Here is an 18,583-nt window from a genome sequence, read left to right as displayed (position 1 = left end):
CGGCTTACACTGGCCTTTCTATGGTTCTCAGACCAACCCCTTACCCACTGTAGGGTCCATGGTCCCCTCTGCCTGATATGCTTGTGCCCCAGCTCTTCACATGAGTGATTTGCTTTCATCTTCCAGGTCTCATCTCAGGTATCACTTCCTCAGAGAGGCCTGTCCTGACTGTCCTATCCAAAGTAGCTTCCTCCCTATCTTGTCTTCTCTTGTTTTTGTTACCACAATCTTTTTTATTTATATTTCTTTATTAATTGAAACAATTAATATAAAAGAAATAGAGATGGGATCTCGCTATGTTGACCAGGCTGGTCTCCAGCTCCTGGGCTCAAGCAATCCTCCCATCTTGGCCTCCCAAAGTGCTGGGATTACAGGCGTGAGCCACCTCGCCCTGTCTTCCTCAAGTTATCTTTCTAAAATGGAAGCTTGATCACATTTCTCCCATTGCCTATAAAATAAAGGTTGAGCTTCCAGGTCTCATTTACCATGCATACCATATGTTTTATTATCTACAGATCTGCATTCTGTCACTATTCTTCCTAATCTCCTTCTAGCCTAATCAAAACACAAGGAAACAAAAAACTAGAAAAACAAAACAAAAAGCTTTATGTATCACACTTCTTATTGGACACGATACTCCTCCTTTTTGCAATGTCTTCCCACTAGGCTCCCAACCAGGCCCTCCTGAAAAATTCTCTCTCAAAACTGTACTCTGTGCATGCACATACTTCTGTTGGGACACCTATTTTATACATACCATCTCAGGCAGAAAATTCCCAAACTGAAATGTACAGGCAATGTACTTTTATTCTACAGAGTTAAAAAATTTTGAATTCCTTGTCTATGAGGTTGAGAATCTCAATTAAATTTATGGTCTTCCCCTCTTGCTCCTGGGTTGTGGTTAAATTCTTGGGGAGTCTTCACAGTACCTAAGTTTTGGAGAAGATGTAGGCGCCTGCCCTCATCCCTCCTTCAGATTTTGGCATCCTCTTCCTAGTATCTGCGTGTTGTTTGCGTATTTCTGTATCGTTTTGCTTTTACAGAACCACAGTGAAGCTTGAGATTCTGAGGCTTTCTGTAGCTTCCCCGTACACAGAATCATTCCCTCTTTGGAGTCTTGCTACCTACTCCAGACTACTTGGAATGCAGACATTTGCTCATTACTCTGGGACCCAGGGGTATTCCCTTTCTCTTAATCTTATTAATATTTCACTTCAGAAGCATTTCCTGTGTTGTGAAATTTTTCTCAGAGGCTTCTTTAATTGGTTTAGATTTTTAATGGATTTAGTCACATAAAAGCCAATGACTCCCAAATTCTTAAGTCCTGTCCCATCCCAATACCTGATGCAGGGAGAAAAATATAAATGACCATCGTTCCTAAATCTGATAGCTCAGTGGATACACCCGAGCAGCTTTTAAAATTGAGACGCTCCCAAGCACAACTCTACAGCATCAGAATTTGTTTTCTTGACGATCACAGACGATCAAGACAGAATTCTTCCATCAGTGGTGGGCGTGGGGCGGGACTTCACTTGGTCTTTCTGTCCCCTAAGTCTTCTAATTTTTTCCCAGTAATCCGCCCTCCCGTTTTCCTTCTTTGGCCCATCCCTCTTCTAGTCTTTCCCTGCTCCCCTGCACCAACCTTTCTGCGTCCCGTCCCCTCCCATCCCCCTACCCCACCCCACCCCACCCTACCCTACCCTACCCCGCGTTTCCCGCCTCCCCCGCCTCTCCCGCTTTCCGCTCCCTCTCCTCCCCTCCCCTCCCACCCGCACCTCCCAGCCCTGCCTCTCTCCTGCCCGCCCCGCCCCGCCCCGCCCCGCCCCCTCTTCCGCTCTACGTCCCTCCTCACCCATGCGCACTCTCTTCAACCCGCTGCTTCCGGCGGCCGAGGCTTACGTTTACTTTGCGCCGGAAAGAGAATCTGTGAACGCTTTCGGAATTATGGCGGCGGTGGATATCCGAGGTATACTGTATTGCTATATTTTGTCTCTTGATTGTCTGTGGACTAGTTTGGGATGTTATAGCTCGCGGTTTCAAGGTTTAGGTTCCTTTGTGTGAGGTCTCAAGCTTTTTTGAGTGGTTTTTGTGGACAACCCAAGGCTGTGATCTAGCGAAACGTTGACGAGTTTTTTTTTTCCAAGTTCTTGGAGCGTCTCTTGGAAGCGTCGGAGAGAAGGGGTTGGAAGAAGCTCTGGGTTTTGAGCTTTCAGAGCTGGAGTATTGTTCTACACACGTATCTCTGCAACAACATTAGGGCTATTCTATTGGAGTGAAGGAATGGCGTTTAGGCAGAGAAGGGAATGGGATAATGAGCCAACTTTATTTGATTCATCTCTTGGGGCTTGGCATGGTGGCTGCCTAATTCTTTAGACCGCACCGCACGGGTCCCTGAGCATGAATCCCAGATATTTTCTTTTTTTTTGAGTCGATAATACTTTACATCGAACGTCCGGCAATTATTATGGGCAGGGGTCGTATTTTTTTCACAGCTGAACTGTAGAGGTACTCAAATATTGAATCAGTCAGTGAATAAATGTATGGAGATGTCACCCCTTAACTGCTGCTTGATCTTGGGGAGCACGTAGAGTTGTTTTTGTGTATACAGTACTTGATTTTTAAAGGGAGGTGTTTGAGATGCCTTTTTTTAATATTAACTGGATTGGGGTCTAACACATTTATTACAAATATTCTCATTTATAGTTATCCGGTGATCTTCAGCACTTCTGGATCATGATTTTACATACGTGTCTTTCATTATTTATTTCATCACTTGCTGATGGTTAGAATGCTGTCAGAATGCTTGGGCTATGTCAACATGTTGCCTTGCTACAGAATAAAAAAGAGAAACATTTAGTTTATAAAATGTTTTACTTATAATTCAGATTGTTAGGATCATGGCAAAGACTCTAAAATAAGAATGTGTTTGGTGTGTTAAAGGAACAGCAAGGAGGCCAGTGTGGCTGGAGGGAAGTGAGAGAGGGTGTGGGAAGGAGATGAGGTCAGAAAGGTGTTGAAAGCTGTGATAACGTCTTTGGCTTTTCCTCTGAGTAAAACGGAGAGCCATTGGAGGAGTTTCCATCAGAGGAATGATGTGATCTGACTTTTTTTTAGGACTACATTGGCTGCTGGGAACAGTGTAGGAGGGCAAGGGTAGAATTAGGAAAACCGGTTAGGAGGCCATTTCTGAAAATGTTATTTCCTGGCCTGTTGTGTATTTGGTTATTGCATGATCCAGTTATGATGAACTATCTAAATGGTCTATACTAATTATTTGGTTATTAACGCACTTTATCTGTCTCCTCCTTTATTTTATAGCACACAAAGTACATTTTACCTTTATATAATTTTTCTCAGTTGAGTCACTTGGCTCAAAACTGCCTGTCACTTAGGTCTGACTTCTTTGAAGATGCCTGAGGTAATGACAGTATAAGAGAGAGAGAAGTTTTTCAACCAGTATTGTATAGGCATTTTGATGTTCATGATTTACACCTAGTGATGTTCAGTACAGTCAGTGGTATGAAGCATCATGAAAGCCAATAGCCAGTACAAGCTCATTTATTAAAAGTATCTAGCTTTATCATGTCTTTTTAAAAGCTATGATTTAATTCTACTCTAAATATGAAACCGTGTGGCTGTAGTTAAGGGAACTCTACTTCCTGTTTATCCCTTAGCTTTTACATCATTATCATCTCATCTACAATAATAGCTTCCTAACTTCTCTATCCATAATTGAGAGATCTCAAACTGGTAGCTATAGATGTGTTCTCTTGGGCATACATGTTATTTGAAAATTTTGAATTCCTTGCCAGCATTAAGGATTTCCAATTAAAAAAAAAAAGTCCTTTCTAAATTTTAAATCTTATCACTTCTTCACCTAATGAAATTATTCTCTAAAAATATAATATACTTTATATTTTTACACCTCTGTATATACATTCTCTCTGCTTGGAATTACTTTGCCCTTTTCTCTGTGTAAGTTTCTATTTATTCTTTAACATATCATGCTAAAACCCACCTTCTCACCACGTGAAAAATGATTTTCGTTTCCCCAGGTCCTCTGTAGTCTCGTAACACATTTCTTCATGTCTTTTTTTTTGAGACGGAGTCTCGCTGTGTCGCCCAGGCTGGAGTGCAGTGGCGCGATCTCGGCTCACTGCAACCTCCGCCTCCTGGGTCCAAGCGATTCTCTTGCCACAGCCTCCCGAGTAGCTGGGATTACAGGTGTCCACCACCATGCCCGGCTAATTTTTTGTTTGTTTTTTTCTTTTTTTGAGACGGAGTTTCACTGTTGTTGCTCAGGCTGGAGTCCAGTGGCGTGATCTCGTCTCACCACAATCTCCACCGTCTGGGTGCAAGCGATTCTTCTGCCTCAGTCTCCCAAGTAGCTGGGATTATGGGCATGCGCAAACACGCCCGGCTAATTTTGTATTTTTAGTAGAGACGGGGTTTCTCCATGTTGGTCAGGCTGGTCTCAAACTCCCAACCTCGGGTGATCCACCTACCTCAGCCCCCTAAAGTGCTGGGATTACAGGCGTGAGCCACCGCGCCCAGCCAGAATTTTTTGTATTTTTAGTAGAGACAGGGTTTCACCATGTCTTTATCATAACACTTAATCATGTTATTGCTTTCTTGCATAATCTCTTCTGTTACATCATGAGAGTGTGTTGGTTAGGATCTATGTCATCCTTATATTCACAGTGCCTACTACATTCGATGTATAATAAATGTTTGTTGGATTGGATTCTTTCTGTTTTTCTAATCCTTTATCATTTTGTTTTTTTTCCCATAGACAATCTGCTGGGAATTTCTTGGGTTGACAGTTCTTGGATCCCTATTTTGAACAGTGGTAGTGTCCTGGATTACTTTTCAGAAAGAAGTAATCCTTTTTATGACAGAACATGTAATAATGAAGTGGTCAAAATGCAGAGGCTAACATTAGAACACTTGAAGTAAGTTATTTTAAGAAGGTAGCACTTTTTCCAAATACAAGTTTTGCAATGAACAGTTCTTTCAAGCTGTGGATCATGAAGTGCAGAGTAGAACTTTTAGAAGAAAAACTGGAGTTTTGTTTGGGTTTATGCAAATTTGACATGCAAGGTAACTATTAGTATTCACTTTTAACAGAGATCTTTTCTGTATAACTTCATAATGTTTAATTACAATATAACAGGTTTAGATTTGGATCTGATGAGTGATTTTGGCAATGCTGTTATTCTCAACCAGGCAACTATAATTATTGTCTCTTTTATATCTAGTTTATATTACAAAAGTATTTGAAACAACTGTTCATATAATTTTCCTATTGTCAGCTAAATATTGAGGAGGAGCTTATAAAATTAAATATCTGTTATATTTTAAATGGCTTTTGTTATGGGGCAAATACAGCTATTGAGACAACTTATTGTTGCTTTTAACCATAATATGTCAGGTAAAAAAATTTGTTGGGATGAGGATAAAGTTTTTGATGTTTTCTAGTTTGGTAGTATATATAGTTGTATCTTCATGTTTATTTTTATATTTTGTATGTATTCGTAGATTTGGTTAGGAAGCATCATGGCATTTTGATTGCCTTTTTGAAACGGACACTCTTCGGTGTACTTTTCTGACTGAAAATACTTAGATTTAAATTTATAATACATTTTTGTAGAGAAATTTTGTTGTTTAAAAACAAATCTTACTTTATCTATATGCCACCTGTCTGGGAAAACAGCCAGTTTTACTCAACAGCCAGATTATAGCACCAAACATAGGGAGTTTTAATCCTATTTAAAGTGTTGCTGCATTTTTATATAATAATTTGAATGTCTTATAAAATTATTTGTAGGGCATTTATAGATCTTTGGATGTCTGTGTTCTGTTTTCAGTCAGATGGTTGGAATCGAATACATCCTTTTGCATGCTCAAGAGCCCATTCTTTTCATCATTCGGAAGCAACAGCGGCAGTCCCCTGCCCAAGGTAAAATGTGTAAACTTTAGGCATTGTTTTCTTTTTAAAATACCATAATTTATTTACTTCCTGACCTAACTTGTTTTTTTGATTGGTTTCTGTTTCGGGGGTCTCCAAGACCACATACATGTTCAGTACTATGCTGGAGGACTCACCAGACTTAGCATGTGGTTGTACTTACAGCTAAGATTTGTTATGACAACACAGTAAGGGTACACAGCCAGATTAGTACTGGAAAAAGACATGTCAGGTGGGGTCTGTAGGAATCCATGTGCAAGTTTCTTATGCTTTCCCTCTTGCTTGTGAAGGGCCACAGAGTGTGCCCTCCATCCAGCAGTGAAATGCAGCTGCATTCAATATGTCTGCTCAGGGAAGTCCATTTAAGACTCTGAGCCAGGGATTTTTATAGAGGGTTGGTTGCTTGGACATCCTCTGCCCACCAGATTTTTAGATTTTCCAAAAGAAATCTGGTGTCTACTATAATCACATTGTTTGTACAAATTGTCTGCAAAGGCTGGTACAACCAGCATAACTATCATGTAGGAAATGTTTCAAAAGCCAAGTTCCACTAGTTGTATACTTGGATACCAGGACTCTTCGAGCATGCCCAAGGACAACTCTTCAAGCACTAACAGTCAGAGCAACTCACTGCATCAAAGGTACCTCTTTCTGTGAGCACAGTTGGTATACCGACTGAATGTCAAGCATCCCAAGTAACTTTGTTTTGTTTTTTGACCTCTGAACTTTTTATTGGCCTCCTGCTCTTCAAAGGGTACCCTGCTTCTGCTGGCTTAATGTCTCAGAACTTTGATGTTGTTGGTCTCAGACACCACTCTGCCATCCACTACCTGGCAGGTGGGGTCTTTTGGATGGTTTGCAAGGAGTTGCTGCTGTCCAGGGCATCACCAAGATTGAAGTCCTGGCTGTCTTCCAGCAGGCGGCGGTAGGTGGTGATCTCAGCCTCCAGCTTGACCTTGATGTTCAGCAGGGCCTCGTACTCCTGGGCCTGTGCTCCTGCCTCTCTGCCCCGGCCTGTGCCAGCTCCAACTCCAGGTACGGCAGGATCCTGTTGAGCTGCTCCATCTGCAGGGCGTAGCAGGCCTCCACCTCCCTCAGGCTGTTCTCCAAGCTGGCCTTCAGATTTCTAATCGAGTCCAGGTCTGTCTCCAAGGACTGGACCGTACCTCTCAGCTCCGTGAGCGTCACCTCAGCAGCTCCAACCTTGGCAGACTGCATAGTGACCACTGTGGTGCCCTCCTCAGTCTGCTGAGACCAGTACTTGTCTAGCTCCTCTCAGTTCTTCTGAGCCAGCTCTTCGTATTAGGCCCAGATGTCTCCTGTGATCTTGGCAAGGTCCTGAGATTTGGGGGTATCTACCTTCATCGTCAACCCAGAGCTGGCAGTCTGGGCTTGTAGGCCTTTACTTCCTCTTCACGGTTCTTCATGAAGAGCAGCTCCTTCTTGAGAGCCTCAATCTCTGTCTGTAGCTGAAGCCGAGTGACATTGGTGTCATTGACCTTGCAGAGCCCATGGATGTTGCTCTCCACGGACTGATACATGGCCAGCTCTGTCTCATACTTGACTCTATCAGCAGCAAGATGGGCATTGTCGATCTGCAGAACAATGTGGGCATTGTCCACAGTATTTGAGAAGATCTGAGCCCTCAGGTCCTCGATGGTCTTGAAGTAATGGCCCCAATCTCTGACCTGGGGTCCCTTCTTATCCGGGTGCTCCTGGATTTTGCTCTCTAGCCTCTGGTTCTCAGTTTCCAGTCTCCTCACTCTGTCCAGGTAGGAGGCCAGGCATTGAACCAGGGTAGGTTCAGGCTTTGCATGGTCTCCTCCTCGTTCTGGATGCCTCCCATTCCTGCTAGAACCCTGGCCATCCCATGGCCAGGCCCCTGTACCCCAAGCTACCCTGAAAGCTGGTGGAGCGGGACATGGAGATCTGGGAACCAGAGCCTCCAGTGCCTCTATAGACGCAGGCCGTGCTGCTGACTGGCTGGGTGCCGCGGCTGGGTGCCTCGATGGAGCCCAGGGACCAGTAGTTGGTGGAGAAGGTGGAGTGAGTGGTGAAACTCATGCTGTCTGGGGAGGAGAGTGAGAGGACAGGACTCAGGCTTTGCTGATAACCACAATTAACTTTTTTTTTCATCTCAGTCCACTGAGTTAATTCTTTTACAAAATGTGTGGTAGATCCGGTCATATCAAATTAATAGAGGATCAATTGAAAATCTTCAGTGGTGCATTCAACTAAAAGCCTTGCCTGGGTTGTACTACCTACTGAAAACTTGATTTAGAAACAACAATGAAGAGTGTAGAGTCCAGATTTGGTTTTGAATCAAAGAGCTAGACACCTTTTCCAGTGATGACCAGAAATTGAAGACATTAGAATCAAGCCAAGACCATGGATAAGGTCATACTGAAGAGAAGATTCAAGATAGGGGAGCCAGATGGGTGTTATTCTAGCTACATCTCTCAATTAGATACCCTCATTAAGACATTTATGGACAACCTTTAACTTGGCATTGTTTTCAGAGAATGACTTGATTAAAGAAGTTGTGATTCTGGAATCCAAATTTAGTTTCAAAATAAAGATCTAGAGTCCCTGCCCAGAGTAAAAGAGAACCTTAGAACCAAGGCAAACCAGCGACAAGACAAGATTTCCATGGTGAGAGAATTCAAGGTATAGAAATTACACAAGATGGCAGTAGCCTCACTAGCAGCTATCTTATTCCTTAGGACCCAGCACTGGGGCACAAAAGCAAGCTCATTGCATTTGATATCTTTACACTGGACCCCCAGTCTGTCTTGCTCCAAGGTCTTACTCCCTTAAGTAAGGTTGACTGACAACAGTATTGGCATCTTTTGGGAACTCGTTAGAAATGCACTATCCCTACTGAATAAGAATCTAATTTTAACAAGGTCCCCAGGTAATTCAGATGCACATTAAAATTTGAGAAGCACTGCTGGAGGGCAACAGTGGGCATACTTTATCTGAAAAGGGCCAGTGACTAAATACTTGGGGTTTGTGGGCCTCGTAGTCTCTGTGACAGTGCTCAATTATTGCCAGAGCAGCCATAGATAATATGTAAATGATTGGTTGTGGCTGTTTTCTAGTACAGCTTTACCAAAACAGTAATTGCTAAACCCTGCCTTATGGGAAAATGTCAGATTTTAGTTCTTTTTATGAGAATCTGTTTAGCAGTTTGTGTCCGTAGCTGTATTTATAAACCTTTTTTCCCCACTGTTTTAGTTATCCCACTAGCTGATTACTATATCATTGCTGGAGTGATCTATCAGGCACCAGACTTGGGATCAGTTATAAACTCTAGAGTGGTAAGTGTCTTCACATTCTTTAAGCACTAAAGAAAACTTTTAATTAGCTACCTTGCTTCCAGTAATCAAACTGGAGCTCCTCTGCCTTGTGTAAAGTATTGACTATTAGAATGTCTTGAACTTTGGTTACTGTGAGCCAAGTCGGTGCTCAAAGTATATTTCATAGTCTCAACTATATAGTAATTTAGGTTCTGAAAAATAGGTTCTGTCTTTGCATATGTAATATTTTGTGAGTATTTACTTTGGAAATTTTGGTCGACCTAATGATAAATTTAGAATTTATTTTCCTTTTACAAGCTTACTGCAGTGCATGGTATTCAGTCAGCTTTTGATGAAGCTATGTCATACTGTCGATATCATCCTTCCAAAGGGTATTGGTGGCACTTCAAAGATCATGAAGAGCAAGGTAAGTAGAACATCCAGACCCTCCTAAAACACTTTTTGATCCTCTGAGAATGAAGCTGTTTTCTTTAGGAAAATGGCTGTTGATCTTTTCTAAGTGTGTTTCAGTTTTTCATGGGATGATGGCTTTGTTGCAGCTGAAATTCATGTAACTAGATGTGGTAATAATAGCTTTCACATAGGAACAGATGCAGGTTCACTCACTCTGTTAGGTAACTGGTAGTCTTTGTTAAAGTGATTCAAGATTTTAAAATATTTGGGGCCAGGTGTGGTGGCTCACTCCTGTAATCCCGGCACTTTGGAATGCCAAGGCAGGTGGATCACCTGAGCCCAGGAGTTCAAGATCAGCCTGGGCAACATAGTGAAACCTGGTCTCTACAAAGAAAAAAAAAAGGAACATAGGAGAGACATTGGTATGGAATGAGCAGAGATGATATTCCTTCCTTACCTGACTGTTGAGTTATCTTGGTATCTGGAACTCTTTATTCCTCCAGTCTTCAAAACAGAGGAGATGAGAGAGATTGCTTTTTAGAGCCCTATCCCCAGATGGCCAGTCTGTTTTCTGATCTTCCCATCTCATCACCTCTTGTGGCTCCAGGTCCTCTAAGTTTCCATGTAATCTGCTACTGTCTTCATCATATTTTACTGTTCGACTACCTCCAGAAATGTGCCTGTAACAGCATACTTGTATTCTCCATTTCCTTTTCTGAGAAATAGCAACTCAGAATAAATTACTGAGGGAAACAGCATTTGAATAGAATTCAGACCTGTATCTTCTTAATAGTAGGTATAAGCAGGAACATTTGATGAAGGAAAGTTTGCCTTTGTTGACTAAAATTGGCCCAATGGCTCTTTTCCCCTACGATAACCAAGTGTTCGGAGTAACACTTATCTGGAATCCTTTGCTTAGAGACAGTTTCCCAATACACCTCCCTCCCAAGGGCAAATCCCACATGTGATTAACTTCAGAATTTCTCTTTCAGGTTCTTTTCTTTTTTGTCTTCATGATTTTCTGTTTTATTATTTTTTTTCAGTGAATTACAGTCTTAGTAATTGAATATGGTAGCTTGAGTTTGTGAAACCTGCATTTCCATTTGTTCCTAGTAGGTTTTGTGGGAAAAGACCATTTAATACACTTAAAATAACAAAGGTAATTTCAAGCCAATAATTTGGATTGTGATTTAGGTAATTATGAAAAACTTTAGCTTTAAAACTCTTATGGTTGTGCATGCTTATATACCAAAACTGAAGTATCTTTAAAAGACATATGTATCAGCTTAAATGTTAGAATTTAACTTCAGTTAAGAGGGAGAGTTAACAACACTTCTGGTATATGCTGTGTTTACCTTATTTTGGGAATTATCTTTGGTACAGCAGCCATTAAAAATAATGAAGTTTGGGTATATTCATGGTGGATTAAGATTTGTAAAATATGAGACACCAAACTAAGTAGGCAATGTTTTGATTTGGACTTCATATTTTAATAGATAAAGTCAGACCTAAAGCCAAAAGGAAAGAAGAACCAAGCTCTATTTTTCAGAGACAACGTGTGGATGCTTTACTTTTAGACCTCAGACAAAAATTTCCACCCAAATTTGTGCAGGTAATGAGAATATGTGTGGTTAATCTTGATTTGACACTTCTTTATGGCATATATATTTATTTTTAATTGAGAACTGTTTCAGAGGTGACCTAAAATTACGATTTTCGTCATTAGTTAAAAAATGATCTCTGTATCAAAGGAAAGGTTTCGAAAGACTTAATGGAAGAAATGGGTAAATGGAATGGAATTAACACTGTTTTGTGTTTCTTACTGAATCTTCACAAACTATGAGGACTGCATGTAGATAATATTCTCATTCAAAAGGTTGCTGAAAGTGTCACAGGTGGTAACAAAACTAGAATATGAAACTCATGCTGTTTTTACTCTACGTGCCACCTTCCAGCCTGATGTAGTAGATATCTGAACAACCTAAATGATAGAATAGTTAACACTTGTGTAACAAAAAGAACAGAACATCTGAGGTAGAGTGTTTGGCATAATAAACAGAGGAGACAGGAGTGATTAATAGATACCCTATGTTGGGGTTTTAAGTTATATGAATTCCACTGTGTGATTTGGAGGGGCAGGGAGATTTCTAACAGCAATAGCAAATCCACCTGCCATTCTACTAAATGAGCTTTTGGAGTCTAGTAGATATGGAATGGAATAGATGAATATGCTGTTCTCATGGCTAGTCTCAATTCTTCTGGACCTTTACAATGTACATACAAGATCATATACCCTGTTTTTGTTAGGAGCTCTTTAAGGGATTTTCAAGGGAAATTTTAAACTAAATGAAATTTTTCACATGAGATGACTTTAGAACAGGCCTCCCCTTCTCTCTTCCCTAACTCTGCTGTAGTGAGAGATAGGTGCTATTGGAATTGTGATGTAGTGGTGAAGAGACCAGAGGACATAAGATGGAACTCAGGACAGGAAAGCCAGTTTAGAGGAATCTCATCAACTGCACTTGAAGATGGAACATTGTCTGTTGAATAAATAAATAAATGAATTATAGCTGTATGTAGGGTGATGAGTGACCTCTACAGAATGTAAGAAGTTAGGTGTAGTTGACCATTCATTTGGTGAATACCTACCTAGCATACATAGTGTATGCTAGGTAGGCCAGGGGAAGACACCTAGACATGTGCTGTCCAGTACGGTAACCACGAGGCACATGTGACTATTAGCATTTGAAACACAGCTAGCCCAGATTGAGTTGTGATGTAAGTGCAGTATACATACTGGATTTCAGACTTGTATGAAAAAGAATGTATGTAAAATATCTCAGTAGTTTAAAAATACTGATTATATGTTGAAATATTATTTTAGGTATATTTAGTTAAATAAAATACATGTTTCTTTTTAAAAATGTGACAAGAAAATTTAAAAAATTACATGTATAGCTTGCATTTGTGGCTCACATTTCTTTTGAACAGTCGTGATCTAGAAAATGGTAATAGAACATGCAAAACCAGAAACATGAGTTAGTGAACATATGTTCAGAAACCAGAAAAATCCTCTGAAGGTTTACTCTGTGTTTGTGGAGGGGAAGAGTAATGGAAGATGAGACTTAAAAAATGGATTAAGGTCAGTTGAGAAGGATTTTGTATGCTATGCAAAGGAGCCGGGATTTAATCCTGGAGGCCTATGTTTCTTCTCTATTTTAAACTTACAACCCATTACCACTCCCATAAACACAACAGGCCTCCAGATGCATTCAGAGTTATTTTAAGTTTTAAACCAACAGCTATCATAACCAAAGACAGACCAAACCAGGAGAAATTTTGTATAATGTTTTTCAAGTATATACTCTAGGAGTGTATTCTCACTAAAAACTCCTCTACCTCATCTTCAGGTGACTAGTTGAGAATTATTGCTAATGGTGATAAGGACCCATTGGGTATTTAAAAGTAGTTGCAAGGGAGTAGTGTAGTCAGTTTTGTGTTTTAGGAATGTAACTAGTAACAGTATGGGGGGGATGCTTAGGAAATCACGTGAAGTTTGGAGTCAGGGCACTTAAATTGTGGAAAGCTTGAATTCTGTGGCCATAGGATAGAGAGGAGACAGATTCAGGAGGTATTTCAGAGTTAGGATTGCGTTAATTTGGTGGTTGGATTTGGAGAGATTGGACAAAGGGTGATTCTGGGGTTTTAGGCCTAGAATTAGACTAGGTATTGTTAACTAAAATTCAGAATACAGGGAGAGAAACAGGTTTTGGTTGAAATACAGTTGTTAGGGGTTTGGTTTTCATTGACTGACCTAAAGAACATTCGGTAGTTTGCTGTTGTATTTGAGTCCTGAGGTACTCCAGTGAAAGACAACTTTTTTTCCCGCCCCCCCCCCCCCCCCCGTCTAGGGATGCTGCCTTGATTCTTGTTTGCTGTCCTGTCCTGGTGGGCTAGGCTAGACATTGTAGAAAGCTCAAAGACTCTCTTGATTCTTAAAATAAAAACTCTTTACTTTATAGAAAAGTATGGTAATTTTAAAAACATGAAAGCAGAGAGAATAATTAAAAATAAAACCCCCTCTACCCTTTAGCCTGCCTCAACAGTTACCAAAATGGCCAAGCTTGTTTTATCTCTTCTTCCCCTACTTCCTCCCAATTATTATTATTATTATTATTATTATTATTATTTTTGAGACGGAGTCTCGCTCTGTCGCCCAGGCTGGAGTGCAGTGGCGCAATCTCAGCTCACTGCAAGCTCCACCTCCTGGGTTCATGCCATTCTCCTGCCTCAGCCTCCCGAGTAGCTGGGACTACAGGCACCTGCCACCACGCCCGGCTAATTTTTTGTATTTTTTAGTAGAGATGGGGTTTCACTGCGCTAGCCAGGATAGTCTCGATCTCCTGATCTCGTGATCTGCCCACCTCGGCCTCCCAAAATGCTGGGATTACAGGCATGAGCCACCACGCCTGGCCCCTCCCAATTATTTTTAAGCAGACTGCAGATTTCATATCATTTCAGTGAGTTTTTTACCTTTTTCTTTTAAAGGTTTAGCCACATTCATACTTATATCATCATATTCCTGAACCCTGCATTTCTTTTACCATCCAAGGGCCAAAACCCAACTCCCAAAGATAGAGTATATCCAGCTCTGTGTAACATAACTAGGAGAAAGATGGCTTTCTCTAGAACTATTAATAATCTTTTTTGCTTTTCCTAACAAAAAATTTTCCAGCCTCAGATCTAGAGAAGAAAATAATCTACTTCAAGTCTCCCAGAACTTCTTTTAGTTCATATGAACTCCTCTTTACCCATTGCATCCTCCAGAACTATTTGTAGTTCGGATAAGGATACAGCAGGTATTCCTACTAATCAATTTTATCGAGCAATTGGGCTTGTGGTACCCAGGGATGTTGCCCCTATAAGGGGATGCTCAGGAGAATATTGGAGAAGTCCTGTCTGCTTCTTTGAAGCTCCTTTTTCCATATTTTAATTCTTGTTACTGCTGGAAGTTGCACTAATACTGATGTGATGAGAGTTTCGGTCCTTGGAGCCTTTTATGAGGACTGTCTTTTTATTGCTGGTTTTAGAAGCTGCTAGAATACCATAGGATATTACTTCAACTAGGATTATCTAAACCAAAGCCACCTGATTAAATTTGCTCCAAGAAGCACTCTTGTTATATATCCCCATCTCAAACCATGTTCTACTAGTCTGGCAGGATTTACTAGAAAAGATTAGACAGTGTATTATGTTGGGTAAATAATGACATTATTCCAATGTCCAAATATAGTTCAGTGTCCAGTGTAGTTTAAATGTAGTTCAGTGCTGACAGTAGAAAAATCCCCCTTTTCAATTTTTTTACTCTCCTCAATGTTCCTCCCTATGTTTCCTCTCCTATTTTAAAGAAAAACAATTTCCCTCAAAATTACTTTGGACATGTTTAAGTATTGATATTTTCACAAGATAATGTGATATGTGGCTTTGTTGGGGGTTCTCATGATGACTCCCGTATTTGGAGATTGCTAGCAGGACTCAAAGGACTCAGCATGTAGTTGTACTCAGCTAAGATTTATTGCTATAATATAGTAAGGATGTATATAGCCAGATCATAAGGGAAAAGAACGCAGCAGAGTCTGGAAGAATCTGTGTGCAGGCTTCCTTATACTTTCTCCTTCCCTTAAGAGGTTACACAGAGTGCACTCTTCTCTCAACAGTGAAAATGCAGCAACATATGTGTGATATTTCTGCCCAAGGAGATCCATTAGAGACCTGGTACCCAAGTTGTGTTTTTGGAGTTGGGGGAGCTCTTCATGTAGGTATCCTCTATGTAGCACATACCAACATTCCACAACCTCTGAAGAAAGCAGGTATTCAGCCTAAATTGCATTGTTTGTGCAGTCTAGGCACAATGAGCCACTATTATCAGGGAATGGTGGGAACCCTCCAAAAATCCAAGTTTCTAGACACTAGCCAAGGGCCAACCTTGCAAGCAGGCCTTTCTAAGTATAGCAGCCTCAGGCCTTCTGTAGTAACCTTTTTATTGCACAGTGGATAATAATATGAAACTCAGTTTTGGTCTTGTTAAGTGTAAAGATTCCCAGGACTTGCAGTTGGAGTAGGATAGTTGGCAGTTGTCAGCATGAACCCGGAACATGTAATATCAGAAAATTTTGTAGTTGTTAGGAGTGGGAATAGGTAAGAAGGCCTAGGGAGGGCATGTAAATCCAGAAAGATTCAGCACACAGATGGAGGCATTAGAAATGAAGAGACTGCTTTTTTCTTCTAAGATGATATGGAAGTAATAAGGTATTTTAAATATATATGTGTATATGTATATAAAGTTATAATAAGTTTGAAGATAGATGGTAAGGAAGTTGGTGGTGTTGGCATCCTGGTTTTGTTGTTGTTGTTTTTAAACATGGGAGACAGTGTCATCGGATGAGAATGAGGGGTAGAAGAAGACAAGGATGTTGTAGAGCATTTATCTTGGGGAATGGGGCAAAGGAGATGACAGAGCTTAATCAAGTGAAAGAATTGCTCTGCAGAGTGAAGGACCTGACCTTGTTTCTAACCTCTAATGCTCTTACCTTTTTTTCCTATAGATTGGTTTTTAATAATAGACTCATCGGAAATCTCTTTTCCCTCCAAATTTCCCATGCCTGCCAACTTTAAAAGTCATGGTTCATCCATACTTCATTCTCCCTTCCCATAATTCATAACCCCTAAGTAAATAAGACTCTGGAGTATTGAAAGACTTCATTATTTGTTCCCATTGGATTCTACTGAACTGCTTTTTATAAAGCATTGTAGCCTGGGTGTGGAGGTGGAAGTCTTTGTTAAATGTTCAAGTGTTTTTATGGTTGGTTGACTATCTTGTTCTAGTTTTTGATTTGTGTCTTTTCTGGAATGGGGAATAAGAAGTAGAAAATGATAAATTTACTTTATAGTACATAAATAGTAGTTTTTCTTCACAAAGTCATTTGAAATGTAATTTGGATGAAGCTTTCATTTTATTAATATGACATCAGGAAGAAGAAGTTTTGCCAACTTGACCTGTTTTCTTCTTTTTCCTCTTCCTCCCCTCCCTTTTTTCTAAAAAATTATAGCTAAAGCCTGGAGAAAAGCCTGTTCCAGGTATGGTTCATGTAATATTCTTACTACGCTTGAAATAAGATCAAACAGCCTGTAAATCAGTAACAACTATAGCATGTGAAATGAGCTGTGGTCATTTTGTCCTTCTAGAGCTGGGGCTGGGTCTCATTGGAAGAAGACTTGTCTTGGGTCACATGTAAAATAACACTAATGATGGCTGATGAGCTGAAAAAAAAAAAAAGAAAAAAAAGTCTCATAATGTTTTAAGAAAGTTTACAGATTTGTGTTGGGCCACATTCAAAGCCGTCCTGGGCCACATGCTGCCCGTGGGCGGCGGATTGGACAGTCTTGTTCTAGAGTCTCCCATTGTAGTTTTTTACTCTTAATCTTTGAGATCTGCTGAACTGTCAGCAGGTGGTGCCATTGTGGTAGTGACTGTGGTAGTGAAAAGATGAATTGGGAGGGAAAAAGTAGGTATTGAGGAGGTGTGAGGGAGCCACTGTGATTCGAGGTTTCTTCATCAAATCTGTATTTTTACACAATGATGTTTTCTGTTACATTATTGAAAACAGGTATTGAACCATCATGGTACTGGGTTAGAGTAATTATATATCTTGTTTTTCCATACTGTCGTACTTAAATGCTGTGTAGTTTCATTAATTTCCTTGAGTTATCAGGTTGTTAGGTTTGTAACGGGGTTGTTGTATACATCTGCCTGGGGAAACAGCTAGATCTAGAACTTGAGATAAGCAGTTAAAAATGAATTTGAAAATGTGAACCATTCATATTAACCATTTATCTCATTCCCCCCACCCATATCTCCCTCCCCAAAAAATCTACTTTTGATATCTAGTGGATCAGACAAAGAAAGAGGCAGAACCTGTACCAGAAACTGTAAAACCTGAGGAGAAGGAGACCACAAAGAATGTACAACAGACAGTGAGTGCTAAAGGCCCCCCTGAAAAACGGATGAGACTTCAGTGAGTACTGGACAAAAGAGAAGCCTGGAAGACTCCTCATGCTAGTTATCATACCTCAGTACTGTGGCTCTTGAGCTTTGAAGTACTTTATTGTAACCTTCTTATTTGTATGGAATGCGCTTATTTTTTGAAAGGATATTAGGCCCGGTGCGGTGGCTCACGCCTGTAATCCCAGCACTTTGGGAGGCTGAGGCGGGTGGATCACTTGATCCAGAAGTTCAAGACCAGCCTGACCAATATGGTGAAACCCCGTCTCTACTAAAAATACAAAAATTAGCCGGGCGTGGTGGCGGGCGCCTGTAGTCCCAGCTACTCGGGAGGCTGAGACAGGAGACTTGCTTGAACCCAGGAGGTGGAGGTTGCCCTGAGCTGATTATCATGCTGTTGCACTCCAGCCTGGGCGACAGAGCGAGACTTTGTCTCAAAAAAAAAAGAAAAGATATTATTCCCATCATGATTTCTTGTGAATATTTGTTATATATCTTCTGTAACCTTTCCTCTCCTGGACTTGAGCAACCTACACACTCACATGTTTACTGGTAGATATGTTTAAAAGCAAAATAAAGGTATTTGTATATATTGCTTCATCATGACTTTTTTCTTCATCATAACTGATATTTTTCAGATGCACTTTGACGACACAAAAGATGTTAAAGTAGTAACTAAGCATATTTCTTTTTGTTCAGTTACATAATCCTCAGTATTAAAATAAACAGTTGCTGACATTTTGGAAGATGAAGAAAAGGAAAAGCCTCACTCACCAATACCATTACCCTATAAATACTGTAACAGTGTTGTGAATTTTAATCTTATTCTGTGTGTAGATA

At 40.4% G+C, this 18,583-nt stretch overlaps 1 protein-coding gene across 1 annotated transcript; it reads left to right on the top strand.

The window, feature by feature from the left end:
* Positions 1-1,033: 1,033 nt before the first annotated feature.
* On the top strand, positions 1,034-18,333 carry MED6 (mediator complex subunit 6). Its single transcript, XM_054447397.2, has 8 exons — positions 1,034-1,966; positions 4,793-4,952; positions 5,868-5,959; positions 9,206-9,288; positions 9,586-9,694; positions 11,178-11,293; positions 16,791-16,818; positions 17,630-18,333. Exons 1-8 carry the CDS (start codon positions 1,855-1,857, stop codon positions 17,758-17,760), a joined length of 831 nt encoding a protein of 276 aa, XP_054303372.1. The 5' UTR covers positions 1,034-1,854; the 3' UTR covers positions 17,761-18,333.
* Positions 18,334-18,583: the final 250 nt, after the last annotated feature.

This window comes from Pongo pygmaeus, chromosome 15 (assembly GCF_028885625.2).
Source record: "Pongo pygmaeus isolate AG05252 chromosome 15, NHGRI_mPonPyg2-v2.0_pri, whole genome shotgun sequence".
In the NCBI taxonomy this organism is placed as follows: Eukaryota; Metazoa; Chordata; class Mammalia; order Primates; family Hominidae; genus Pongo; species Pongo pygmaeus.
Note: the sequence above shows the minus strand (reverse complement) of the source record. Positions and strands in the feature narration are given on the sequence as shown.

Bases quoted from the DNA above. Each gene is read 5' to 3' on its own strand.
- MED6 (XM_054447397.2), top strand. From the start codon at position 1,855: ATGCGCACTCTCTTCAACCCGCTGCTTCCGGCGGCCGAGGCTTACGTT. The intron at 5,960-9,205 runs GTAAAATGTGTA...CCACTGTTTTAG, and splicing joins GCGGCAGTCCCCTGCCCAAG to TTATCCCACTAGCTGATTAC. The intron at 16,819-17,629 runs GTATGGTTCATG...TTTGATATCTAG, and splicing joins TGGAGAAAAGCCTGTTCCAG to TGGATCAGACAAAGAAAGAG.